At 43.7% G+C, this 27,705-nt stretch overlaps 1 protein-coding gene across 7 annotated transcripts in view; it reads right to left on the bottom strand.

Annotated features, from left to right (window-relative positions):
* SCN11A (sodium voltage-gated channel alpha subunit 11) overlaps nucleotides 1-27,705 on the bottom strand; it is a 155,457-nt gene that overhangs the window by 101,000 nt on the left and 26,752 nt on the right. For 4 of the 7 annotated variants that reach the window (XM_082413719.1, XM_082413721.1, XM_082413720.1 and 1 more), the window contains 2 exons: nucleotides 9,055-9,189; nucleotides 1,924-2,234 (listed from right to left, as the gene is read on the bottom strand). In XM_082413719.1, the coding sequence (XP_082269845.1) occupies nucleotides 1,924-2,190 (267 nt within the window). In that variant the 5' untranslated portion in view covers nucleotides 2,191-2,234; nucleotides 9,055-9,189. Of the gene's footprint in view, nucleotides 1-1,923; nucleotides 2,235-4,061; nucleotides 4,074-9,054; nucleotides 9,190-27,705 lie in introns of all 7 variants that reach the window. The other 3 variants (XM_082413722.1, XM_082413724.1, XM_082413723.1) reach the window with 3 other exon arrangements.

The raw sequence follows: 27,705 nt of genomic DNA, 5'->3' as shown, positions 1-27,705 counted from the left end.
GTGGCATGATATGGCTCTACTTCTATGCCCTTTGATTTTTTTTTTTTGAATTTTATTTAATTTATTATTTTATATAGCAGGTTCTTATTAGTTATCCATTTTATGCCCTTTGATTTTGATATTTTATTAATGCCTCCTCTGACTGCTTTAAATATTTCAACTAATGGTGTATTTAACCACACTCGCCAGGGTTTTAATGATTTAAAGCTGTCTGCTTGCTGACACATCTCCACCCTTTTCCCTGTAGCTCTTCAAAAATGGAAGCTTTGAAAGAGAGGAAGTGACCTGCGACTACAGAAAGAGCCCTTGGGTTTGAGTCCCAGCTCCACCACTAACTGGCTGTTTGACCTGGTGTAAGCCACTTCCCCATCAAAGTTTTGTCTCCTTATCTGTAAGGTGAAGTGCTAATGACACCACACATAGCTCACATGACTGCTGAGAGCACTGACGTGTTAGGTCATGGGTGTGCAGAGCTCTGAACAAGTATCATGTCTCTTGATTTAAAGGGAGGACCCAGGCTAAGAAGAGATGGTCCGAGAACATCCACCCCAGCTGGATCAGAGCCTGTCCTCCCAGGACTGTCCGCAAAACACCAAGCTGCTGCCTACCTCCTGGATCTCCTACCCAGCCTAGAGGCAGAAGGAGGCCTCCAGGAGTTATCTCACCTCCAACTACTCTGCCCCCAAGAAGCCCCTGGAATTCTGGGGCATTAGGAGAAGGAGAAATATTGGAGTGTTTTTGCTCCTTCACCTCTTTTCCCCTTTTTTGTCCTTCCCACTCATACCCAGCTTTCTTCCATCACACAGTCCCCATTCGGCCTGGTAACCCCAAGTCTGTCCAATTCAAGGACATACAAACCAGGCAATCTTTCTTTGGAGAGGTCAGTTTCTCATGGGTGCCAGAAAAGGATGCTCTCAGCATCCCATATTTTCCAGGACTTTCCCCAAACTCCCCAGCCTCCTTCCTCCCTGTCTTCAGTCTGGCAAAGTGGGTTTTCCATTCTCTGCTGGATCACACAGTGAGATGATGATGGCCAGGTCTTCTGAGTCTTTCCTGAAAGGGGATGGTCTGTAGAGGACTTTCCTCACTGCCCCAGGCTTTCAAACAGCCACCAGAAGAGCCTGAGCTCACGTTTCCTCATCTAGGAACCCCTCTGAGGAACTTTTACTAGAATTTCCCTACATCTAGGTAGATAAAACAGCAAGCCTATCACATATTGGCATGGAGTTTACATGTAACCTGCATGTGCCTCCTTGATTACAATATTCTTAAACTTCATTTATTGAGCTCCTCTTATGTGCCAAGTATTGGTCTAGGGCTTTGACCTTCATAAATCTCATTTAATAGCCTAAAAAGCCTATTGCCTAAGAGTTTTTCAAGGTAAACTCTAGTTGCTGAAACGGACATTCATGGACAGTGATATTAATTCTTCATATCAGTATAATGCCTTACAGTTTATAATGTTTTACAGTTTATAAAGGCTCCATAGCATGCCTATGTTGTAATGTAGGGAGAGCAGGCATTATTCCCATTTTACTGATTAGAAAAGTGAGAATTAGTGAAGTGATTTACCCAAAGTTATAAATCCAATTACTTGAAATGGCCTATACCCAACTTTTCTGACTGCTAGTCCAGTCCTCTTTCCTGACACCATTTTATGTTTTCTCTGCTCTCCTTTTACCCTTCTGCTGCTCCTCGTCTTCATTCATCTTCTTTTCCAAGACATGCATTATTACAGAGAGAAAATTAGTACTGAAAGCCATTCTCAGGACTGTGAAAGCAATGACAGGGTGTGACAGCAAAGGAGAAGTGGGGTCTGGCCTCTTTATACCCCAAGATCAATATTTGGAGATCCATGCAATGCCAATTACACCTGGTGGTTAGAACATGGTTAGAACACCCCAGCCTCCCCACAGAGGGTACCTTATGATTTCTGTAGAATGGGTCCAAGTCTTCCAGGGGCTTCCCTATCAGCTCATGGGGAATGTCACCATAGAGCATGGGCAACTTTCTGGACACCTTTAGGTCAAGCTGAGGTCGAGGATGGGGTTCTGCTGCTGTCTGGTCTTTGGACTTTTTTTTCTCCTTTTGGAGGGCGATCCGCTTCTTGATTGCAGCCAAAGAGTCAGGAGTGAAGGGGCGGAAATTCCTCGCATCTGGGAAGATCACCGGGTAGCACCTGTCATCCATCTTCACCCTCGGGGCAGAGACAAGCAGCAGATCCTCAGAGAGCTCTGGGAGGTAGAAAATTACACTGTCTGCCCTGAGATTCCACTCTCCAAGGACCATATCATGGGGTCTACAAGAGTTGAGACTGAGGTGAGGGGGTTTGGGAACTCATTAGCTGTGAAGAAGGTCAGAAGAGGTGACCACTATTGTGGATATAAAAAGAATTTTGGGCATAGGCGAGACCAAAGCAGGTCATCACTCCTGGAGGACCTGGAAATAGGTGGGAAGCTGAGTTCAAGATCAATAAGCAGAAGAAGCTCAGTCTCTAAAAATGAGACCCAAGCATCAAGGAAGACAGTAAGACTGAACCAGCTGAACTACTGAAATGGGACCTGCAGATGGTAGACAAGTGGCCACAGTGTGAACAGGAGAGGAAGGAATAGGGAATCAAATGGGCCATAGTTGGGGGTTGTAAAATCAAAACTATGAGTGCATGAGTCTTTCTTCACCTTTGGTTGGCAAAGTTCTTGAAATGTGACGGGATGGAAACAAAAGAGCCATAAACACAGGCATGAACATTTACACTAACATCTATGATCCTTTGCCAGCTCCCTAACTTCTGAGACCCAGACCTGGCAGAAGTGAGACCCCAAGAAAGCAAAAAGGATTTGCCAAGGCTAATAGGTCACTCTATCATGGGATAATAGCTCTCCCAGCCCCTATCCCTGACAGCCCTTTCTACAAGGACTTTCTCTACAGCCTCAGGCATAAAACTAGACTCTGAGAAAAAGCAGTAGTGATTAAGTTGAATGCATTTATTCCCCATGCCAGGCATCTTCTTCCTTTCTAATTTACTGAATGCCAATCTAGGATTGACTCCCACACCACTCCAAGGAATTACAATGGGGAACTCAACATAGGACTGGTTTATTCATTCAACAACCATGTGCTCAGAGCCTGTTCCGGGCACAGTGCTAGGCACTAATGGTGAAAAAACCTCAGTCTCTCCTCCAGGCCCTACAGTTACACTGCCTGCTGTAGTGGAGAAGACAGATAAAAGACATGAAACTACAGTAGAGTAAGACAAATGCTACTATAGGAAAGAAATAGAGGGTGCTATGTCTGTTCATAGGATAAGCATCTAAGCAGTTTTGCAGAATCAGAGATGGCTTACCGAAGCTTTAATGTCTCAGCTGAGACCTGAAGGAGATGTAAGTCTCAGAGAAGAAAAAAAGGGACATTAGAGTGTTGCAGGGGGAGGAAAGAGCATGTACGAGGACACTTGGTTGAAAAAGAACATGGTGTCCATCAACAGGTTTTGTTTGCCCAGAATGGAGATTGTGTGGAGTGGAATGGTCAGTCAGCACTGGAAAGCATGTGGGGGCCTGTAATCCTTAGTAAAGATCATGGACTTCACCCTGAGGGTAGCGGAGTGTTACTAAAGGGTGGGTTATTACTATTATTATTATTTCAGAGGAGTAACACTATCATTTTTTTAATATCCCTCTTACTGGTGAGAATGGATAGGCTTGGGATAGGGGAATGAAGGAGTTGGGAAGGCCAGAATAGGAGAAATGAGCTTGGAAACTGTTGCAACAGGTCATAACCACTGAGGATGACCTAATGGAGTGGATGGATTTGAGAGTCACTTAAAAAATAGCCTTGACAAGTGATTCATGGGAAGAGAGGGATTTAAGAGCAAGGAAGGAGTCAAGGCTCCTGGCTTCGGCAAGTGAGTCAACAGTGCCAGTCGCTCAGATAGAGAGCACTAGGGAAGGAGAAAGCTTTGGGGGAGCAGATTCAGATTAAAACACATGGAGGTGAAGCCACTGATGGGACCTGCAAGTGGAGAGAACCGGGAAGCACTTGAATACAGAGAAATCACAGCTTACACGTGTTAGCCTCTGAAAAAAAGCACATAAGAAAAAAACAAAAACAAAAAACATAGTCAAAACTTCCTTTGCAAATCCCTTAGGGAGGTACCATATTGAAGAGGCATCCCAACTCACTGGTCAACAAATTCAATAGAACCTCTTTCTTCAGTGAAGAAAGTAGTTGGATTCTGTTTAAAGGCCACGATAAGGGCAACATATGTGTCTTTAAACACACTAAGGGTAATGCAGTACTCACAAAGTGTGAGCCATATGTCAACAGAAACCAAATATGGGACCGTAGATTCAGTGCATTCTGTCCTGCATTCATTCAGGGTCAAGCTCTTTATGGACACTCCTGGATAATGGAATTGGCCGTACTATTTAAATTACTCTCTCTCCTCTCCTCTCCCCTCCGTTCCTCTTCCCTTCTATTTCTTCCCTCACCTCTCTCTCATAAACATATGTAACTGAATTTGTATAAATGAAGTGAGCATATAATGAGACTCTGCTGAATTTGGCTCTAGAGCTCATAAAAGACATTTAAGACAAGCATGAAGTCTTTTGCAGTAAACAGCATATGAATGCTAGTTGATCCTACAAAATGGATGAGCCAGGAAAGACCCTGGATGGCAAAAACTGGACCTTATGCTAAGTTGCAGCAAGAAATCCAGTGGAGGGCTGCTGCCGTAATAATGAGACTACTAAAGAAGAAACTGGACATTCTGGCCCTGCTGTTCTGAACCTGGGTTATTTTGACTGGGTCCTTGAGGAAAAGAGACTTAATAAAAATAAATAACACAAAATAAAACTGACAACCCCTGAAACTGCACACGTCAAAATTTGTTATAGATGGGGACTTCCCTGGTGGTCCAGTGGTTAAGAATCTGCCTTCCAATGCAGGGGACACGGGTTTGATCCCTGGTCGGGGAACTAAGCCACGGGGCACCTAAGCCTGCACACTGCAACTACTGAGCCCGTGAGCTCTGGAGCCCGAGTGCCACAACTAGAGAGAAGCCCATGTGGCCGCAACGAAGAGCCCGCATGTTGCAAAGAAAGATCCCGCATGCTACAACTAAGACCCGACACAGCCAAAAAAATTAAAATAAAATAAAAACTGGTTTATTAATAGGTAAAAAAGAAAGGTAATTAGAAATTCCATGGAAACAAAATGTTCTTCAGAAAGTCACATTTTACATATGAAGCCAACTAAATGATCTGAGCAGCCGACAGAATATAAGAACAGGAAAAAAAGAGAGTCCACTTGACCTTGACACTTAGAACGTTCTCCTTCATGCAGCAGAAGGTCAGTGACATCAGAGTCCATCCCCTTCTTTATGGGTCCAAATATAGTACTTGGTTTTAGAGACTAGTAGCTACAAAATCTTTGTATCATAAAGGTTATATATTAGTTTTTGATTTTTAACAATCTGATACATAAAGCAAAATTAATTATAATTACAGAAAAGACTTCAAATGTTATCAATGTTATAAAATTTTGTTGCAAGCTGGAGTTGGAGAGAAAAGGTGAGGGGAAGCTCAGAGGCACCAATTTCCTCATCCTAAACACGTGGAGAATTAAGACATTCTATGGAAGGTCAACGGATCAAGCAATACAAGTGTAAATATATCCCTTAAAATTACACAAGTAATCAAGCGCAAAACCAAATTAGAAATATAAGGAACAAAAACTGTTAGAAATCATGAGAAAGGCAGAAGGATTACTGTCAATAAGATAAATCCCTCATTGCACATAGGGGCAATTCAATAATTTTTACTTAAACTTGATAAATCAAGAAATAGGAGAATAAGAGAATTATTTAGAGTTAAGGGAGACAATGACCAGAAGACTGAAAAACTGAAATGGTTAACAGTGCGATTGGATATATAGGTGAAGGTGGAGACATTTTATTTTTCATGTTATATCCTTCCCAACATTTTTTCTTCCTGAGATATTTGAATTATATGCATGTATGTTACTCCCATAGGATTGTGAAAGGATTGTAAAAATCCTTCAAGGGCTCAAAACATCCTCTAATTCAAAATAGAGAGTCAAAATAGAGAATCAAAATAGAGAGTCAATATCAGGTATGAAGACAGGCTCTAAATCTCCTTGAGTCAGAAAGGAAGCAAGCTTAATCTCAATTTGCAGTCCTAAACCAGGAGGCCAGCAACATGTGAATTATGACTTGACACAGGGCAATCATGAGAGACAGGGAGGCCTGTGAGGAGGCTCTCCCAGACCTCCATCAGGTGATGGGCTAGACTGGCAAGGAAGGTGGGAAGCCATCTGTCAGGGCCTCTGAGGACCAGCCTGTGTTCAGCAGGCTCACGGGCCCACTCCCACTAAATAGAAAGTAAACAAACTCTCATCTAGGAAAGAGAGCCAAAGCCTCACTTCCTTAAGCAGAGGCCCTAAATTCTTTGGGAATTCATTCTCTGTTAAGATTAGGTAGCTCTGGACCTTAATTCAAATCTATAGCTTTATAGAGGTATTTAGATCTGAACTCCAATCATTCATTCACTCATGTGCTGGGTGCTGGAAATGCAAAGTGATATAAAACACCATCCCAGCCTCAAGGGTCTTACAATGGTGTGGGGAATCAGGTAAGTTAAGGACAAAGGATGAAACCACACACTGAGTGCGGCTACACTAGAGGAAGCACCGGGTGCTGTGGGAGCCCAGAGGAGGGCATGGTTACAAAGACTGGAAGTCATGGAGCTGAAAGGAAAGAGGGAAGAGTATGCACGTGTGAAAGCACTGAGGGTGGCAAAGGGCTTTTGTTTCTTATTTATGACTTTACCTATAATTACAAAAGCTACATAACCTTACTGTGCTGGCCGTCTTCAGTTTGCCCTACAGGTCTCTCCCCATCCTTCCCCACCCTGCTCAGTGCCCATGAAGCTGATCCACATGGACCCCTCACTGGGGTCCCTTGAAATCTGGCTTCTGGTTGAGTTTGGCCAATGGGAGGCACCAGCAAGAGACCCAGAAAATAGGGGAGAATGAGGTTGGAGACTTCTTTCCCAACTCTCTCCCTGATGGCAGCACGCACCACAGCTCCTATCAGATGGCCCATCCACACAGCTTCTCCTCCAGTTCTACAGCACCTCCCCCTGCCCCTTCAGATGCAGGGTGTAATGGCTCCCCACTCTCAGCACACCTGAGAATGGCACTGTCACTTCTTTCTGTTACTGTAACTCTGCCTGAACTTTTGTAAAATGTCCCTTCAATAAAACATCCTCAAAATGCCCAGTTTGAATGTGCCATCTGTTTCCTGCCAGGGCTTGGGCTGATAGAATCATCCATTAAATAAAATTTAGAAAACAAGACAAGGAAATGATCACTCACCAAAGCCACCTAACACATGCAAATTTTAACATTTTGGTGTATTTCTTTTCCGCAGTCTTTCTGTGAATATATTTACATAGCTGTCATGATGGGTATGCAATTTTACCCTATGAACTTTTCAATTAACATGATATCACAAACATTTTCACAATGATAGATGGCATTTAAGGATGTCTACCTTGTTCCAGGCAAAATTATTATCTCATTTTATCCTCAGAGCAACCTCATGAGATAAATATTATCCTTGGGGGATTTCTAAAAGGAAATATTCATCTGCAATTAAGGTGAATTCTTCTCCTAAGAGGCAGAGATTTTAACCTTACATCTTCCTTTGACTAGTGTTTCTCTCTAATTTTCTCTCCAGGTAAGGAGTCAAACTGGACAACCTGACCCTCACACTTTACCCTAACCAGTAAGGGGAAGTCACAAAAGGATTGCAGCTGCACAACCAGAACCTTTTGGCGTGGATCTGGTCCACACAACCTAAAATGCCAAAGGTCCACACTGAGGTTAATAAGAGTTCTGAGCCACAGGCTAAGCACTGTCAAACACTTTAAATGGATTATCTCTCATAATTTCCCAAGAGAGCTACAGGGTAGATATTATTATATCGTCCACATTTTACAGAAGAAAACATTAGGGCTTAGAGAAATGGAGACACTTGCCTATGATCCCGTAAGTGCTGGAGAATCTCAGTCCCAAACAGCCACCACCATGCAATTCCACCTACGTGCCTAGTTCTTCATACTCAAACTAAGACACCCCTTCCTGAGAGAAGGGAGTCAGGAGGAGAAAGCCACACAGCTTCCAGCTGGGCTGCACTGGGTCGACGGCACCCTCACTGTGTGTGACATTCTTCCCTGGACATCAGCCTCACCACCACCGCCCCATTCACGTCACTCCCACAGGCATTCCACTGGCCCCACCATGAAACCCTCCCACTCATCCAAGCCAGACAACCCAATGGTGGATATATCCTACAGGATGCCCCTTCATCCATTTTGGGTGGTGGTCTGCATAACAAGTTCCTAACTTTGGTGATTCATAAGCTATGTACGTTAATGTGGATTACAAGAATATATATATATACTCTTCCTCCTTCATAGATCCCATAAGAAAATCAGAAAGAAAGCGAACTTGAACAGACTTTAACACAATTTGATCTCAGTCCAAAGCCAATCCCAAGATTAAGTTGCTAGCTCTTCAGCAAAAAACAAAAACAAAACAAACAAACAAACAAAACCCCTCATGTACATCAATTTCTGATTAAGTTAATTGGCCACAGGGAATTCAGAAAATATTTGGAGGATTTGCACCATAGCCTCAGATGGAGACAAGACTTGAGCACATCATTTCTAGAAAAGTCCAATTCCTGACACCAAGTCCAGGGTTGCAAGCACCTACCAGGCCAGCCAGCCAGCCATCTCCTGTCCCCATGCCCTCATGCCCTCTCAGAGCATTTGAAAGGAGGAGAACCACCTGATGGACCCCATCACCTGAGCCATGTATCCTTTACCTGGTCTCTGCCTCTGATTTGAGCAGGAAAAGGTTACAAAAGGTCTGTACTCTGTCCTGATGAAAAAAACAGAGCAAGTTCCATAGTGGCAGGTCCAGCCCTGAAAGGACAGAAGAACAGGGCTTCCCCCAGCCCAGAGGACTTACCTGCCTCCTGGTAAGGTGGCTCCAGGCAGCAGCCCCTGTGGTACCTCTTGAAGCTTTCCGCAGAGCAAGTCTCTCGCAGAGTCCAAGCTTCTGCTCCTGGCAATTGAAGCCCTTCTGGGAGGGGCAGCTCCAAAGCTGGGTGGAGAGCATAGAGGAAGGGAAATGGGAAGAGAGCCAAAGTGATTTTAAAGAATCGTGTAGGAAACCCTGTAACCGGAGAGTGACTGAGATGGTACTTACATTTATACTTTGGAAGCATCTGCCTTTAATCAGTGCTTAATCTAACTCTGAAGAAAGCATCATTAATAAAGAAACAGGTTGTTTTTTTCTTTGGCCTCATCCAAGTGGGTGAGAAAATACAGACAAGTCTATCTGAAAAGCCATGCTGTTTCTGCATTCAGCTTAGCCTGCAGGCCAACTAACTTGGGGGCTCTAAGGTCTCATCCCCCAGGACCTACCAAGGTCCACAACGTGAAACTGTTCACAAGACACCCATTCAGCTTCTCCTTCTTTCTCTTCTCTTGTGCCATCAACACTGGGGTTCAGAACTATGAAAATACATGCTTGCTTATATGTTTGTCATAAGGGACACCAAGAAGACCCCTTGGCCACCAAAGCAACCCCACAATGGACCTGTCACCAAACCCAAACTCTCCCATGTAGGCTTCTGTTTTGTTAATTCTTGGGGAAAAATGAAATCTTGCTGGGCAGTGTCATACCATAAGCTATTTTCAGCCATTGTCACCTTACAGAGGCCGGCTGACAGCCAACTGAGGTAAAGGATACAAGATGTGTGTTTATAAGGAAGCATGAAGTAGGAAGTAGGTGTTGAAAGGAGTGCTGGATTGGAATCAAAGGCAGATTCGGGTCCTGCCAGAAGGGGCATTGAATACTGGTCAAAAGAACTGGGCTCTACCACTCTAAGCTGTGTGATATTGGATGGATCACTCCATTTCTCTGAGCCCTAATTTTCTCCGTATAAAATGGGATAATCTTCCAAATCTCCTTAGTCTTAGGAAGCAAATGTGATAATAGCTGTGAAAACACTTTGCAAACACTAGATTAAGTATCTTAATTTAAGAGAGAAAAGGCCTGGTTGCTTTTCTACCTCTACTGACTCAACACCTAGACCCCATGGAGAGGATGAAATCACAGACATGGGATGGGATTAGTACCAGGCCTGGCACAGTGTATATGATCCAACGTTTTAAGGCAGTGATCAGAAATTCTAAACCCTTGTCTGATTTTAGGGTGACTCTCAGAATAAGAGAAGATCAAAGAATAAGAGTTAATAAGCTTAGAGTTAATTAGCATTTTTTACGTGGATAAAAACGTGTACATTTGAAGAGGTAAAGGAGGCCTCAAAATCCATTATTTTAAGAGGCCCTGGCCTTTTTTAATATAAACTCTTTGCAAATATTATTTTCCTAAGCTATTAAGTCAGATTCAGACTTCCCACTCTGAAGTTTCAAAGAATCTTTCTAGCTCCATCTTCAAGGAAGTAAAAATGATTCCAAATGTAAACACTTAAGTGACTAAGAGTAACACAAACACAGGCCGCCTGAGCACTATGGGGCTTGCATTCAGGACTTCCCCCAGATTCACGTCTCCTGTGGAGAACTTAGGGAAGGCAAACATGCGTTTGAAAAATGGAGCAGAGCACCTGTGCTGGGACTTCATAATATAAGATGCCAATGCCAGAGCACCCGCATTTGCATCCCTCGAGCCATATAGCATCATCACCTCCCTCAAGTGCTAGCAGGCAGCAAGACGTTGCCAGTCTCAGTCCCACCATCTGATAAGCTGATCAGTTTCAGCATCAGTGGTCAAGGTGGTGCAGCAGCCATGCCTTCCATCTGTTGATTTAGCAAAGATGACACTGAATGTCCACTATTGTAGAGCACCTGGAAATACTAAAATAAGACCTGGGCCCTTGAGCAGCCTACAGTTTCTTATGAGAAAGAAACCTGTCCAAAGAACTATAAAACAAGAAAGGGAGCATCAAGGGGCTGCAAGCAAGATGCAAACAGAGGCCTTCACAGCATAGAGCAGAGAGCAACTCATTCCAGGAAGGCTTCCAAGAAGAGATGGGATTTGAGCTGAGGCTCAGAAAATGAGTAAGAACTCAATATGTGAGAAAGTAGGGATGGGCTTTCCAGGGATGCCAGGAAAAGCACGAGCCAGGACACACAGGCCTGGAAGGATAGGACGTGTAGAGAATCTCAAGTGATTCCATGGGGATAGAAGAGGAGGAGGCTAAGATGAAGGGATGTTTTGCATGGCCTTGCATACCACTTGGATACTGCTGAGTTTGAACTTGAACTTGTATTGAGTCACAGGCATGGCACTGGCACTGTCTTAGGCTTCTGATTATTTTATGAATAACCACCAAGTCCTGTTTCCCTAATATGCACCACTGCTGTAATCACACTGACAATAAGACATCCACGCAAATGAACAGATGTTAATGAATGATGCTGAGGGTGTGATGTACACCACAGCAGAAGGTGAGAGCAGCCAAAGGGAGCAGGACATTTTGTGGGGAACCTTGGAATGAGCAAACCAAGGAGAACTAGCTGTGACTGATTCTGAGGACACAGCTCTGAGGAAGTCCAGAATCCATTTCCTAGCATGCACTTGCCTTTAGGATCCTAAGGGAGGTTCCTAGATAGTTCCTTACAGAAAACATGCTTGTTAAGGACACAGTTTCATGATCTTGTTCACTGCTATGACCCCATGCTTATAAGAGTACATATTTAATAAGTGTTTAATAATTATTTATGAATGAATAAAAGAACTGCTAACCTCACAGTCCTTTCTGAAACCCAGTGCAGGCTCCTCAATCCTATCTGTCTGGTTCTGGGAAGGAAGCCCTGGCGTGTCCTGCTCTGTATGATCTTGCTCTTCACTTCCATCCTTCATTTCCAGACGTACAAGCCCTTCTAACCTCTAACTGGACTGTCACAATGGCCTTCCCAATGGACAGTCTGCCCCAGCCCCTTCCTGGTAGACTGTCCCATGCACTGACCACTCCTCCCCCAGCCACATCCCTCTTCTCTGTTGCCTGCCTCGCTCAGGGTATTGCTAAAGCTGCCTTCCTCTTGCCTTTCTTCTTGCTCCTTCCCCCAATCCCTCCATCTCTCAATTTCTGCTGCTTCCACGAAGGTTTCAAGACCATGCTATCCCTCTGTGAGTTTCCTCTACATGGTTAACCATCAATATTCCAACAGCGCAGTACATCACATACCTTCGTGATCAGCTCCACACCATTTCAAAACTATTTTAATCTCTACTCGTACTTCTCTTCATAATCAAATGAATATTTTGCCTTTTACTAAAGATTCATGTGGAGAGGGACAAGCATGACTGTTGCTTCCATTTTTTGAGGGCTTGTGGGAATAAGCAAGCCTGATATTTCTGTGTATAAAAATAGACCTAGCGAGGGACTTTCCTGCTGGCCCAGTTTGTAAGGCTTGGTGCTTCCAATGCAGAAGGCCGGGGTTCATTCCCTGGTCAGGGAACTAGATCCCACGTGCATGCCGCAACTGGGAGTTCACATGCCACAACTAAGGAGCCCTCCTGCCACAACTAAGGAGCCCCCATGCCACAACTAAGACCCAGTGCAACCAAATAAATAAATATTAAAACAAACGAACAAATGAAATTATTTTACATACTACCTTTGTGTTTTGGTTTAGGTTCCTCCAAAAGCATTAGACGTACTTCAGTGAAAGAGTTTGTTTGGGAGGTAAATCACAGGAAACAGGAGTGAGGGAGAGAAGAATGGAAGGCTAAGAAGGAGGAGAAGCCAACAAAGGGTGTGCACTTCAGATGATTACAGATATGGCAGACTGGGGCTCAGCCTCTCTGGGGAGCTTCTGAGGAGCTATTCAGAATTTATTTGAGAATTAGGAGGCTGGACATTTGTCCTCTGGTTTACATCCCCTATTGGCTGAGGGTTGTCCACAGGGGCATTATGGTAATCAGCCTCTAAAATAGCCCCAGTGACCCTTACCTCTGATAACAGTATTCATGTTCTTGTGTGGTCCTATCCCAAATTGAACAGGTAAAACCAACACGATATTGCAGAAGTGACAGTGTATAATTTCTGAGGCTTGGTCACAAAAGGCAACGTGGCTTCTCCCTGCTCTCTTGGATTGCCCCTCTGGAGGGAGCTAGCCACCATGCTGTGAGGACACTCAATCAGCCCTGTGGAGATTCCACGTGGGGAGGAACGGAGGCCTCTTGTCAAGAGCTGGCACCAACTTATCAGCCATGAGAGTAAGCCATCTTGGAAGCAGATCCTCCAGTCTCAGTTGGGGTTAATTTCTCTCCAACCTCCAGATCTCTGGGCTATGCTTGCTCATGGGCTGAGAGAGCTCCCATGGCTTTGGAGAAAGCACTGAGACAGAAAAGCCAAGAGAAGCAAGACAGACCCTTGAAGTGGGATGCTGTTAGTACACAAGAGCTGTCCACCACAGCTTTAGCTGAAATCAGAGGTAGTCTGACGGAATGTGGCAGGAGTACCGAAAGCACCTGCTATGCTCAGAAATTTCCTAAAAGATGGTTCCTGTGTATTTTTCTTTCCCCTCCACAGGGTTTGCCAAATGGTTACATACATGTAGGTTGTGAGCAAGGCTTCAAAGCCCAGCTCATGAGATCTCCTGTAACACAACAGCAAAAACTGCTCCATCCTCTAACTCCTATCATTCACTTCTTGTACCTATATTTAGCGCTTAGTTCACTGCTTCCATTTTCTGATATGTATTTTTCAGGATTCTTTTGGTTGCAAGTAAGAAAATCCTAACCCTAGTATACAGTATAAGCAAAAAAGATTTTATTGGCAGGGAACAGGAGTGTCATACAGAATCCAAGGGAAGAGAAGCTGCTGACTCTCATGGAACAGAACCAAAGATTGAAGACCTGCAGGACATTCAGGAAGTTCTGCCTCTCCTCATCTCTTGGTTCTGTTGCTGTTCCCCAGCCTCTTTGTTCTCCTGTCTTACTGTACACTGGCTTTCTCTGGTCCTAGCTGACCTGACAGAAAATGGCCACTCTCAACCACTGCGTTTACATGCTGACCTTTTTCATTCTCAAAATTCCCAGGGAAGGGGCTGAGTGACCTCACCTGGCTCGGGGGCTGACTCTAAACCAATAAACAGAGGGTCAGGAAGCTAGAGGTCAGGCAGCTCCCAATGCCAACCTGGGGGTGGATCCGGGAGGAGAACTCCTAAAGAACCCCCAAATGGGGACAGCACCAACATCATAATGTTTTAATGATTAAATAAGGCAATATGAATGAACTTCCTTTTGTACTCTTAAATGTTATACAAAGGTACAACTCTATTGTTATTTGAGAACCAGTGTAGTGTAGAGAGGAAACACATACACACACACACACACACACACACACAACTTTGAATTGAACACCTGGTCTTGAATCCCATCTTGTTCTGCCACCTAATAGCTGTGCAATCAATCTCTTTGTAAAATTTCTCTGAGCCTCAGTTTCTTCATCCATAAACACCTGGATGTACAGTGATAACACGTACTTGTACAAAGGATTCATGAGATTTAAATGACCAGGGGGTAACACTTTGTAAGGTACAAGCCAAAATAAATGTTTGTGGCTGAGGTAAGAGAAAGCGTTTATATACGTGATCTTCCACTATCTACCATGTCCCTGACCCTCACAGGGATACAAATACACACACACTTCAAATTCTTTATACCCACTCCAGCCCTGACCACATTTAAGCTCCAGGAGGTAGTAGCTATAGAGGATTGCTGACTTAATTGTGCAGGAGGGAGGGGGGAAGAGGTGGTGGGAAGGAGGGAGGGAAGGAACAAGGCAGACAGATAGGCATGCTGCCAGCCTGAGGCTGGGATAGGTGGCCAAGTCTATATGGAAGCCCAGTGAGGGACTGGCTGAAAGTCAAAAAGGATATAATTAACTTAAGAATTGCAATAAACTTGTAGCCACACTTAATAGGTTTCAAATATTTTCTCAATTTACCCTGGCTTCATTCTTCTCGGTTTGGTCTTGGGCTTCTTAGGGAGGAAGGGAAGAGGTAAAGCCAAGGAAAGTCTTAAAGGGGCAGCACCACCAAGCTTGTAAAAGGGAAGAACCGGTCTAGGCTTTCAGCAAAAGCTCAGTGGCCTGTGTGACATCAGATATCTGCACAGTCAGTCCTTGGGGAATACAGAGGAAGGGAGTTGAGCTGCAGCAACAGGAAGAAACACATCTGACCTGACTGTGAAGCTGCCTTCCTGACCAACCCCCCTTCCTATCCTTCCTTCCCGCCCCCCGCCCCCCGCCCCCTTCCCACCATCCCTAGGATGCTGAAGGTGGTCCAGCGGCTGCAGTCAGTGTTCGAGATGACATTTCAGCTTTCTTTTTCTGCTCTTTCCTGACTAGGCAGAAAGAGGATGTTGGTATTTCTAGAGCAAATTTAAAGGCATCTGGAAATGAATGTACATAGGAGAGAGACAATATCTGCTAACTGAGGTTTAAGTTCAGAAATAGAATGACTGAGTGTCACAGGAGAAATCGGAAGACCTTCCTCCTCAGTTCACCACGTGGCCTCAGGGTTAATTGCTTCATGTCAAAACCTAAACTGGATGAGACTCAGTTCTCTCTCTAAAATCCTGAGCACAGAACCTCCCCGGCTACTTCTGTATAAGGTGGCCCGACCAAAACCCCCAGGCATGCTTGACCCTGTGGCCATCTGTTGCCATTAAAAGAATGTGTCCTTTTATTGTCACACAGATGTTAGCTGCCTGTCCCTCTGCTGTCACCTGTATCCAATCCTGCTGCCCCTCACTTCTGGCCCTGGAGGATCTCTCTTGGCTTTCCCCAACCCCACTGGATCCTCAGTTCTTTCTATTCACCTAAATTTCCTACCAACTTTCCTCTCAGGAATGAGGCAAATTTCTTTTGATGCCTTGAGCATAACAGTTTCAAAGATGCCCCCTCTATTTTTTTACATGCATGCCCCTGGGGTCTTACCCTCCATCTCAAGCAATTTCTCTGAGTATTTCTTTCAAATAAATAATATGCTCTTCCCAAAAGACATCTGAGTAAAGAAGTAGGTCTCCACATCATTGGATTGCCATAATTTGGAATTAAAGGTAATGTTGTCTTACTTTGCTTGCTCTCAACTTATATTTAATTTCAGAAATTAAAATGAAATCTTAGTTAATGGTTTTTTTTTCCCCTGAGGCCTCATTTTTAAGACATTTTAGCCAAGAGACACCCTGAAGTGAGCACATGAATACAGGCTCCTAGATGCCTGGAGAGTCAGACCATGGGGGTCCCTGCACATTGTCTCCCTCCTCAGCTCACTCTCCGGGATGATCTGTGCCCTGGGCAGTCCAGTCTGTTAGCACCTTGGCTCCTTGGAAGGCCAGTGAGACCCCCTCCCCCAGCATGGTGTTTCCTTCTGAGAAGGGAACAGTGCACTGGGCTGTGGGCACACCCTGACTATGGGCCCCTCAATGTGCCGCCAGAGCCCCGGGACCTTGCTCGAGAGGACGGACCTGTGTGGGCGCTCCTTCAGCTCCTCCGAAGGTCCAGGCTTCCCTGTCTCCCCATGCTTAGGCCCATCCTCCACCATCAGGGAGCCCAACAGGCCTGAGGTGGGGACAGATCTGCTATCAGGGCCTCTTCAGGGGCCCAGGGTCTCATAGCCTCAGTGACTCAAAGCTATGGCCCCTGCTGCCCCAGTTCAGTTATTACCACCCCAGCACCAAATCCAGAAACATAACTGTCTGATGAGAGTCCCTGAGAGCCAAGGTGTGCATTCACACATACCTGATCACACACACACATACACACACACACACACACACACACACACACACAGAGCCCACCAGAATACAGCTGTGAAAGTAAATAAACTAAGAAAACCTAAAACTGCACTGGGGCCACTTCCTGACTTCCTCTGTAAGGTCGGGCTCTCCACACCCCAGAAACCATGGGGTTAAGAAAAGGAGGCTCATAGGCCAGCTGATCCCATAGATGAGACAAACTAGCAAGCAGGCAGACAAAAGGCTCCCTTAATCAGCAATAGCCTGGTTAAGGTTCACTTCCTTGACTTTACCTCACCTGCCCTCACGCCAGATTTGCCCAAATCCACACTTGTGCTCCCACTAGGCCCCTGCGTGGGCTGCCCTCTCCTCTACTTCCTCCCCAAATCCACACCAACATTCAGAACTGGTTTCAGTCCTTTCCTCCAGGGAGCTTTCCTCACAGCAAGGCCGAACTTTTCTGACACTGACAAATACTGTCCCCTCCTTCCTCTGACCGATTCATGTTGGATGAGCCTCATCCCCCCAGTTAGGTTGAAAGCTGGTCCAGAGCAAAGACTGTATCCTTTTCCCTTGCATTTCTCAGCACGCAGCCGGGAGTTCATGTTCATAAACTAATACTCAAGTTCCCTATTAAATGGGACAAGGATGCTAGATGAGAGGTGGCTCAGCTGCTTCTAGAAAGACACTACTGCTTCAAAGCTCAAGGAAGGCAGGAGGAGGGAGGGAGGGAGGGAGGGAAGGCATGCATTAAAAGCTTATGGAATACACAAAAGAGCTGAGCATCAGAACAAAGACTCATTTAAAAGGGCAAAGGAAACACTAGATGGCTGTTAATGGTGAACTGAATATGATAAATTATTACTTAAATCACTTGGTTTCACTCCTTGTTGTTATGCACAGTTAATTGGAGGGAACAAAATGCTGGGCCTCCCTGAATGGGGAGGGGAGGTGGGAGCAGTCCAGGCTTGTAGCTTCCCCAGGACCACAGAGCCATCATGCAGAGATGACAAGTACTGGGCCAACCTCCCTCCCCAGCCACCCGTGGTGGCTGGGTCCCATTACCCACACTCTGGTGCTCCTTTAGCTGGAGCTGTTGGCAGCCAGGTAGCCTAAGAGAGACAGAATCAGAGGGCTGGGTTGAGTGGCAGGTTCTGAATACCAACCCTGCCCCTGCTGGGCCCCACTCAGACGTCTCGCACCCTGAATAAAGCCAGGTGGCCTCAATAGCAGATTAACTGCTATTTAAAAACTTGGATTTTGACGCTTTTTTTTCTTCTTATGTTTCTATTCTATTCATTATATTCCTGAGTTCCTACTAAATTATAAACCACTTAGACACAGAAATGAGTAAGACACAGCTTCTACCTTCACTCAGTTGGGAGTGCAGATACAAGCATATTGAACTCATTGTGGGCTGCATAGAAAAAAAATCTTTCTAACACTTAAGACAAAGAATGTGTTAGAGTCTGGGAATAAATTAATAATTCCATGGTGAAAGGGAGAAGAGGCAGGCAAAGTGAGCCTGATAACACCATCATCAAAAAGAGAAATTTAGAAACATATAGATCTGTTATAGACCAGGATTTCACAAGTAATGCTTGTATGACAATTATTAGCAAGGCCTAGAGAGTTATAGTTACAGGATAATGGCAGACAACATTCAAATGTGGAAATCCACATGTCTACAGGACAATTTAACAAACATTAGCAAAAGATATTCTTATTATACAGACATAGAAAAACAGAGTTATAAGATATAGCACAGGGCTTCCCTCGTGGCGCAGCGGTTGAGAATCTGCCTGCCAATGCAGGGGACACGGGTTCGAGCCCTGGTCTGGGAAGATCCCACATGCCGCGGAGCAACTAAGCCCGTGAGCCACAACTACTGAGCCTGCGCCTCTGGAGCCTGTGCTCTGCAACAAGAGAGGCCCGCGCACCGCGATGAAGAGTGGCCCCCGCTTGCCACAACTAAAGAAAGCCCTCGCACAGAAACGAAGACCCAACACAGCCAAAAAAATTAATTACTTAATTAATTAATTTTAAAAAAAAAGCACTAAGTCAGGAGTGGTGCATAATCTAACACAGTCCTCGATCTTAAAGATGCCGTCTTAAAAAAAAAAAAAAAGATATAGCACAATAAGTTTGAAGACCATGTTCCTTTTCCTAATTTAAATTTATATTTAATTTTATTTTTAAACACTATTCTCAACCTTCAGTTTTATCACAAGAAAAAATTAATTGCTATACTCCTCTCCACGAAACTTTTGTATAAATAAATGTAATCTCAGGAGAAAAAAATGTTTTCACAAGCCTGTTAATTAGAGGCTCACAGGTTCTACTTGAAGTCAGGAGTCAGAACTGAAGCCATATATATATATATATATATATATATATATATATATATATATATATATATATATATATATATATTTATTTATTTACACACACACACACACACACACACACACACACACACACACATATACACATATCAGAAAATCAAAACAGTAACAAAGAAAGGAATATAGATAATGGTTTTTATATAAAGAAAATGTGAAGCTTAAAGAGGACCCTGGACTGACATGGAGAGCTAAATACCCTAAATAATTTTACAATTGAAACAATTAAAATACTGGATAAAATATTAAAAGATGAAAAATTAAAATATTTAAAAAGCTCTGAGGACTCTAGAGATAAAGAGAAAACAGAAACCCTTGGATGAAAGAGAGTGTTGGAACTATCTTTTACCTAAAGGACCTCTGCCATGCCCTCAAGACCTTATGCTGCTGTTTAGATGGCTACACAGAGTATGGAGCAGGAGAGAAAGTCTGGGGGCCCCTAAAGTGGAATATGTAAGAGGAGTCCACTGTGTAAAACTGGAGCATCTAAGGGCTACACCCACAAAGTAAAGTGAACAAGAAATAACACTGCCTCTAGAAGGAGGATAGCAGAAACAAATACAAATCTTTCTGGAGAAATTCCACTCTGATTCAGGCTTCAAGCAATTCCCACAAGTAAGGTTTTAACAAAAATTAGCAGTTCACAATCAAAATCACAAAACATAGAAAGAAATAAGTCACCGTCAGTGAGAGCCAGTCAAAGCAATGGACAACACAAAGATTTTAGGTACTAGAATTATCAGACAGAAAATTTAAGAACTAACAGAAAAAATGTGAGGAAACAAGAAACTATAAAGAATGATCTTGACAAATTTTAAAATGAAACAAATAGAATGTCCACAAATTAAAATATTTAGCAACTGCAAGTAGAAATGTAGTATGCAAGTTATACAGCAGAGCAGACACACAGGCAGAGAAAATTTTAAAACTGGAAGATAAATATAAAGAAATTAAACCAAAGTGTAGGAAAAGAACACAAAATGAGGCAAAACAAGTAAGAGGGGTTAAGAGACATGGAGGATAGATTAAGAAAGCCTATTGTAAGTCCAATTAAATGGGCATTTAGGTTATTTCCATACCTTGGTTATTGTAAATAAAAATGTACCATCTTTTAAGCATACAGTTCAATACTGTTAAGTGTTCACATTGTTGTGAGACCAATCTCCAGAACTCTTTTCATCGTGCAAAACTGATATTCTGCACCCATTAACTCGCTATTCTACCCTTCCCCCGGCCCCTGGCAACCACCATTCCACTTTCTCTCTCTGAATTCACTACTCATAGGTATCTCATATAAATGGAATCATAAAGTATTTGTCTTTTTGTGACTGGCTTATTTCACTTTGCATAGTGTCCAACAATCTCCATTCTTTACTTGTTTTCTTTTATATATATATATATATATACACACACACACACAATGGAATATTTCTCAGCCATAAAAAAAGAATGAGATCCTGCCATTTGCGACAACATGAAAGGACCTTGAAGGTATGATGCTAAGTGAAATAAGTCAGATGGAGAAAGACAAATACCATATGATTTCATTCACATGTGGAATCTAAAAAAAAAACCCAAAAAAACAAAAACAAAACAAAACAAACAAACAAAATAAAACAAAACCAAACTCATAGATATAGAGAACAGATTAATGGTTACCTGAGAGGAAGGGGTATAATAAGTGAAAGGGGTCAATTGTATGGTGATGGATGGTAACTAGACTTGTGATCAGCACCCACACTCCTTCCATGAGAGTTGACTCCACATCATGTTTGCAATTCTCGACAGTTCTGCTTACCACCTGTATGACTATTACTATTTTTACTTAAATCAAGTCAATTTTTAATCTTAAATATATTTTTATAAAAAAATCTATAAGTCACTATGACACACTGAAAATTAATAATACTTGCTGTAAATAGAAAGTAATCCTAAAAAAGCAATATAGCGAAGACAACATGATGTGATTAGACTTTAAACATGATAAGCAATGATAAAGACAAGCCCCTTACCATGGCTCACAGACCCGGCATGGTCTAGCCTTGCCCCCTCCAGCCTCCTGTCCCTTCTTTCTTCCCCTGGCCACAACAGCTTTCTTTCCTGTCCTTAGTGCTCTCCATGCCTCCTGAAGCCACAGGGTATTTGCACATGCTGTCCCCCCCGCACCCCAGAACCCTCTTCCCCACCACCCTCTTAGCGCACTTAAACTCCTTCCAGCCTTTCAAATATCAGTGTAAGATATTTCCTTGGGAATACTTCACAGACGTCCCTGATTGTGCCAAATCCTCCCACTCTCAGGCCTCAGAGCACCGCAAGTCTCTCCTTAGCACTTATCCCAGGGGCAGTTTTCCATTTGTTTATGAGATCGATTAACATCTGTCTTTTCCTCTGGATTCTGTAAATTCCACCAGGGCTATGACCACTCCTGGTTTTGCTCACCATTAAATTTCCAGTGTGGTGCCTGATACATTATAGGCACTCAATGGTATCTGCTGAGTGAATGAGTGGATGAATGGATGAGTGAATGAATGATTCTTAGATTGTTGAGACATAAAGTAGTAAAGTCCGGCAATTCCTTGTGGGTGTAACTTTTCTCTTCCTTACTCAACTTCTGTGTTTCCAGTTTCATAATGAGGCATGTGAGACACTACAAGCTTTCTCCAGTGGGGTCAGAACTTCTTCCTGGGACCATGAAGGCATAGCAGGGCATATTGCTCACAGATTTTGAGAAGCAGAGCTTTCTGAACCTTATGAATCCTCCAGACACTGCCATTTCCATGCCCATTTTCTGCAGACCTCTGCCATGTCATTCACATGAGACCATGGCAGGCAGGGACTTCAACACGTAAAAATAAACATATAACTAATAAAGTTTTAAATGGCCTTCCATGAACCTTTTAAACTTCACCCTTCATAAAACACTTCTTTGCCAATTCTGCATAGCGTTCCTCCAAAATCTGTTCTAACTTTGTTTCTCCATCTCCACTGCTAATCCCACTCTTATCCTCTGGCATCTGGACCATTATAATAGACCCCTCCAGCCCTGGTCTTCTCTAATCAATTCTCTACACAGTCAAAAATTCATATATGGGCAGGTTGCCTCTTAGCTGAAAAAGCTGAAGTCTCCCAATTCCCTACAAAATTCTTCGAGAATTTCCCAGCAAACATTTAAGATCCTCCTCAGCGTGGTCTAACCTCACCACTCAGCCTCTTTCCTTAACGAGAAGTCTATACTGAGATTTAACCCAGGCCTGCAGCATGCCAACAGCCCAATTCCAGAAGCAAAGTGGTTTTTAAAACATCTTTCCAGGAAGGGAAGTTAATGGGTGAGCAGTGCATCAAAATACCCAGAACCAGTGCAGGCAACTGTGTACTGTGGTCTCAGTCATTAACGGGAGTTAGGAGTCGCAGCTGCTACATGCACCCACTGCAGGAGCCCAGGCAGGTCACTTCCCTCTCCAAGTCTGCAGTATGGAGACTACAAACTGAACGCCATGGGAAAGGCAGGAGGACAAGGAGAGACATGTGAGAGGCTTCAGGTGTCTCTGAACCCAGGAGAGATTTGGGAGCTTTTCAAGTTTCCAGTAGGTGGTTGTGTCTAGCAGGGAGGAGCTCATGGATGGGTCTAGTCAGACCCAGAATCTTGTCCTCAGCTTTGATCGGTCAGAAATATCTCATCTATTTAACAAAATAGTCATGACTACTATCCCAGGCAGCCTCTTCCCAACATCAGAATTTCAGGGAAGCCAGGGACTTCCCTGGTGGTCCAGTGGTAAAGAATCCGCCTTCCAACGCAGCGGACGCGGGTTTGATCCCTGGTCAGGGAACTAAGATCTCACATGCCGCAGGGCAACTAAGCCCGCATGCCACAACTACTGAGCTTGCGCGCCTCAACTAGAGGGCCCACGTGCCGCAACTACAGAGCCCACGCACTCTGGAGCCCGTGCACCACAACTAGAGAAGAGAAAACCTGCTGCCACAACTAGAGAGACGCCTGCGCGCCACAACGAAATATCCCACATGCCTCGACGAAGATCCCGGTGCCACAACTAAGACCCAAGGCAGCCAAAAAAAATAAATTAAAAAAAGAATTTCAGGGAAGCCAAATTATTAACCAGAAGTTTACTCACTAGGGGTGGAAGTAAGCCAAAGGGAATCAGGTAATTGCAGACACATTTTTTCTTTTAATAACCAAAACCTATATAGAGCCTGAAATTTCTGATGCAGTGGAGAACTGGTTTGCCTAAAACCCAGGATGAGATACACCAGAACTCCAGACACAGTGCCTTACTCCCTTGGCTGCAGCTGAACAAACCTTGACATTGGTTTATCACTGGTCTTCCTTTGTCTATCCTCTCTGTAGACTTCCATCCATCTGCTTACATCTGTCTGTACACATCACAGTTTCCAAGGTCACAGTTTATTTTACGTGGCTCCTTATCGTCCTCATTTGGAAAAACCTTAATTTCCTCAACCACAAGCCTTCTCTGGGGTTGGACTTTCCATCTATTATGGAAATTCTTATTATCCAGGAATGTCACTTCCTGACCTGATGGCAAATGCAAAGAGTGCAGCTGTCTCCCCTTGCACCTTAATTACATTTCCAAGAAGGAGTTCAGAAAAACAGACCTGGAAAATGGCTTAAAGTTGGCTCCAACAGGAAGTAGAGCTCTGTCAGCTGAGAAGGACTGAAAAAGTAGTAACACTGAAAACCAGGGGGAGCCAGTGCCTCCTGTGTGCAGCCCGGTGGCTGTGTCCTTAGAGATCGGTCTTCAGTTTCTCATTTTGCCCTCTTCATCTGTGGCCTCTGGAAAGGGCAGCAGGCCGTCTGACTTTGACAGATTTTTGAGGTCAAGTGTCATGGTGGCCATCCCAAGACAAAGAAGGAGGCAACATGGCAATCCACAGGGAGAATTCCAGTTCAAAAACCAGGAGGGACAGAGAGTGGCCCCATTCAACCTCAGACTTTCTAGTGAGGGGATTAATCTGACAGGGAAAGTGAGTTGGCATTAACTCAGAACCACGGGAACAAGCATAAGTCAAAAGTAGAGACTGAGGCCAACACCAAGCCCTGTTTGGAGCTGTTAGGGCTCAAAAGCCAAGTGCTCAGGAGGAAATGGTAGTCCTGTTGCCTGCTCTTTGGGGACCCCACCTGGATCAGCTCAGGGTGCAGAATTCCTGGAACTTTTAATGAGAGTAAACAACATTTTCCACAAAGCAAGAGGAAATTAGCTTCACTCTCAACAAAGTGCACAAATTGTCCTGGCCCACGAAACATCATTTTTCTTAATGGTTTAATGGCCCTGGGTAAATAGTAGGTGAGCCCCTGACTTAAAGGGAGAAGTCTGAGTTTGTATAATACAGGCCCTTGGAGTTAATAAAAGAGGGCGGGGAGCTGCTTCAAAGCTGCTACTCCTATGTGAACCTAAAGGCAGATGAAAGAACCTTGCAGATTGTTTTGCTGGAACAAACTTAAAGAAAGGTTTCATTTATCAAGGGGAGGAGATTTCCTTAAAAGTAGGGAATCAGCAGAAATACTGTGGCAAGGCATTATGCGGTTACCTAAAATGTGTCATGCTACACAGTGAAGATGGTGGATGGCCCAGGAAAGGGTTGGGGCAGGAGAGGGAAACCGGGTCAGGAGCGTGGGACAGCCTGTAACATGGCTGTGCTCTTGGGGAGCCCCTTCTGGGCCGTGGTTTCCACATCTGTGAAATGCTATAATGACAGCGACCAGCACTTACTGAGAGCTTCCTCCAGTGCCACATGCATGTTCTAAGCACCTTAGGTGAGTTACTTCTTTTCACTGTTACAATAATCTCATGAGGTAGGAGAAAAGAAATGCCTAGCTTCTCTTAAAAAATCAGAAAATCTGACAATGTTGGGCACCAGTCCAACGTAGCAGAATAAGCCAGAGCTGAGTAGAAGCCAGGCTGTTCTAAGATGGAGCCATCAGCCGCAGCCCTCACACTCTTCTTGTCCCACTTATTTTGTTCGTGGTGCCTGAGTGGCTCTTGCAGCCTGTGGGTCTGTGGCCCCTGGATTAGATGGTCTCAGTGATTTCTCCTCTACCCTGAGAGTTGATGTTCTTTGCTCCATGTCACCCTGCCCAGAGTGGTCAGGTCACTCATCAATATTCAGGCCTCAGACAAAGGGTATAGGACATTGGGCTCCCCCAGTTGAGGACTCCTAAGAAGCAGGAATATTGGGGACTGAGGAAGGGCACTTCTGTGCCCTATGACATAGAGTTTCAGTGGACACCAGGCCCTCTGCAGCCTGCCCTCCCCTGTGCCAGGAGCTTGAGTCTCACTTGAATGGAGAAAGGAAGTAATGGAGGAATGAACAAGGACATTCTGAAACCCCCAAGGACTGTATCAGGACGAATGAGGACCCGCCCATCCTAGGAGCAAGACAAGGTAATTACTTAACCTCTCTGTGCCTCAGTTTCCTCACCTATGAGTTAATAATAGCGCCTACCTCACAGGGAGGTTGTGAGAAACAGAGTAAGAACCCCTTTGAGTTGCTAAGGACTCTAAAGTTTCTGATTCTAGTCCTTTGGCCATCATGACTCACCAGTGGTTTCTTGAAAGAGGGAAGAGATATGGGAACATATGTATATGTATAACTGATCTATTTTGTTATAAAGCAGAAACTAACACACCATTGTAAAGTAATTATACTCCAATAAAGATGTCAAAAGAAAAAAAAAGAAAAAAAAGAAATGCAGAAAAAAAAACCCCAAAAAATACAAAACCACTTTCGGCTTAAGCTAAGCTTGTCTTGTGTTTTACCCATCAGGAAGTTAGAGACAGAAATTACTCAGAGATAAACTTACAGATTACAAGTCCTTCAGTTCTATGTGCTTTTTCAATGTTCTCTTTCTAAATGGGCCTCTGGTGAAGATAATGATCAGTTCACTGATTTGTTCCCAGGAGAATGGGGTAAAATGAAGTCCTGTTCATCACATTTTTAATTCTTTTTTGTCCAATTACTTTGGAAAGGTTTCTACACCAGTTATCCTTCTCCAAGCTCTCCCTCTCTCCCCCGACCTGTGACGCCTCCTCAACTGCCAGGCCATAGGAGGAATCACAGAGCAGTCTTGCTCTATGACCAGCAGGTCCTTTTCAATAAGAGCTCTCTCAGACCATATTCTCCAAGTTGGGTTTACTCATTCTTCAACTGAGGTCCCTCCAGAGGGGCAGATGCTATGTCCAGCTGGAGACCAGTATGTTCACAGCTGCCTGTTATCTGCCTCTTCTTGGCTCTTCAACATTGTCTTCAATCAAATGAACCCACCCCCACCTCTGTCTTCCATAATTGCTATTTTATTTTATTTTATTTTTTAACAATTCATACATTTGTTTTTACAAAAATATTTAATGAATACCTACTATGTTCCAGAAACTGTTCTAGGCATTGAGGATGGTACAATAGCAAGACAGACCAATTTTCTTTCCTAATGGAGCTTGCAATTTTGCAGTAAGAATATGGTAAATAGGAAAATGAATGGCTAATTAAGAAAACTACAGATTGTGATTTGTATGTCATCAACTATTGGTTTATATATTGACATTTACATGTATGTATGTGTAGATATTGATATATACATGTATATACCTATATATCTATATTGATGTATATATGTGTATCTCTATCTATCTATCTATCCATCTATCTAAAATCAAACTGAATTATCACACTAGCTTGTTAAGCACTGTTCACTCCTTTTACAGATGAGGCTCAGAGAGGTTAAAGATCTTTGTCAAGGTCATACAGATAATAAAGATCAAAGCCAAGATTTGAACCCAGACACTATGACCCCAGGGCAGTGCTCGTTCTATGATTTCACCAAGCTGTACTACTGAGCTCTCTGGCAGGATGGAGAAGTGGGAAATAAGAGGGAAAGGGATTGGTTGGTAATGATGAGAGTGAACCAGAAATAACTGACAAGAGGAGCAAAAGGCTATGAAGTCCAAAAGGGGAAGGAGGTCCTAACTTGGAAAATAGCAGGAGGGTTTTCAATTTTCCTGGAGGACTTCCAGAATATCAAGACAGGGAAGGCAATGTGGGCAGACAGTAGGCTCTGGTCGAGTTCTTACCAGTATTCTACTGGGAAAGTATAGTTTAGCTTTCCCTTGTGAGCTTCTATTTTAAGATGGTGTTGGTCTTGATGATAACTATTCTCTTATTCCTAATTAAGTTTCTGGGTCCCTCACAGAGGGACATAGTAAGTTTTCAATTAATTGTTACCATAATTGCTATTTTAAATAGGAAAAGTTGGTTTCTGTTGCTTGCAACCCAAGAACCCTAGCTCCAATACGGTACCTCAGTGCTGAGAATAAGGGAATAGATGATAAAAGAGAAGTGTTTATATCTGAATTTCAAAATGGTGACAGCAGAGCATTAAACCAAGCTTGATCCCTCCTAGGTGCAGGGCCCT

The sequence above is a fragment of the Balaenoptera physalus genome, assembly GCF_965194825.1.
Source record: "Balaenoptera physalus genome assembly, chromosome: 11".
Classification (NCBI taxonomy): domain Eukaryota; kingdom Metazoa; phylum Chordata; class Mammalia; order Artiodactyla; family Balaenopteridae; genus Balaenoptera; species Balaenoptera physalus.
The sequence above is the reverse complement of the archived record's forward strand: the minus strand, read 5'-3'. Positions and strand labels throughout refer to the sequence as shown.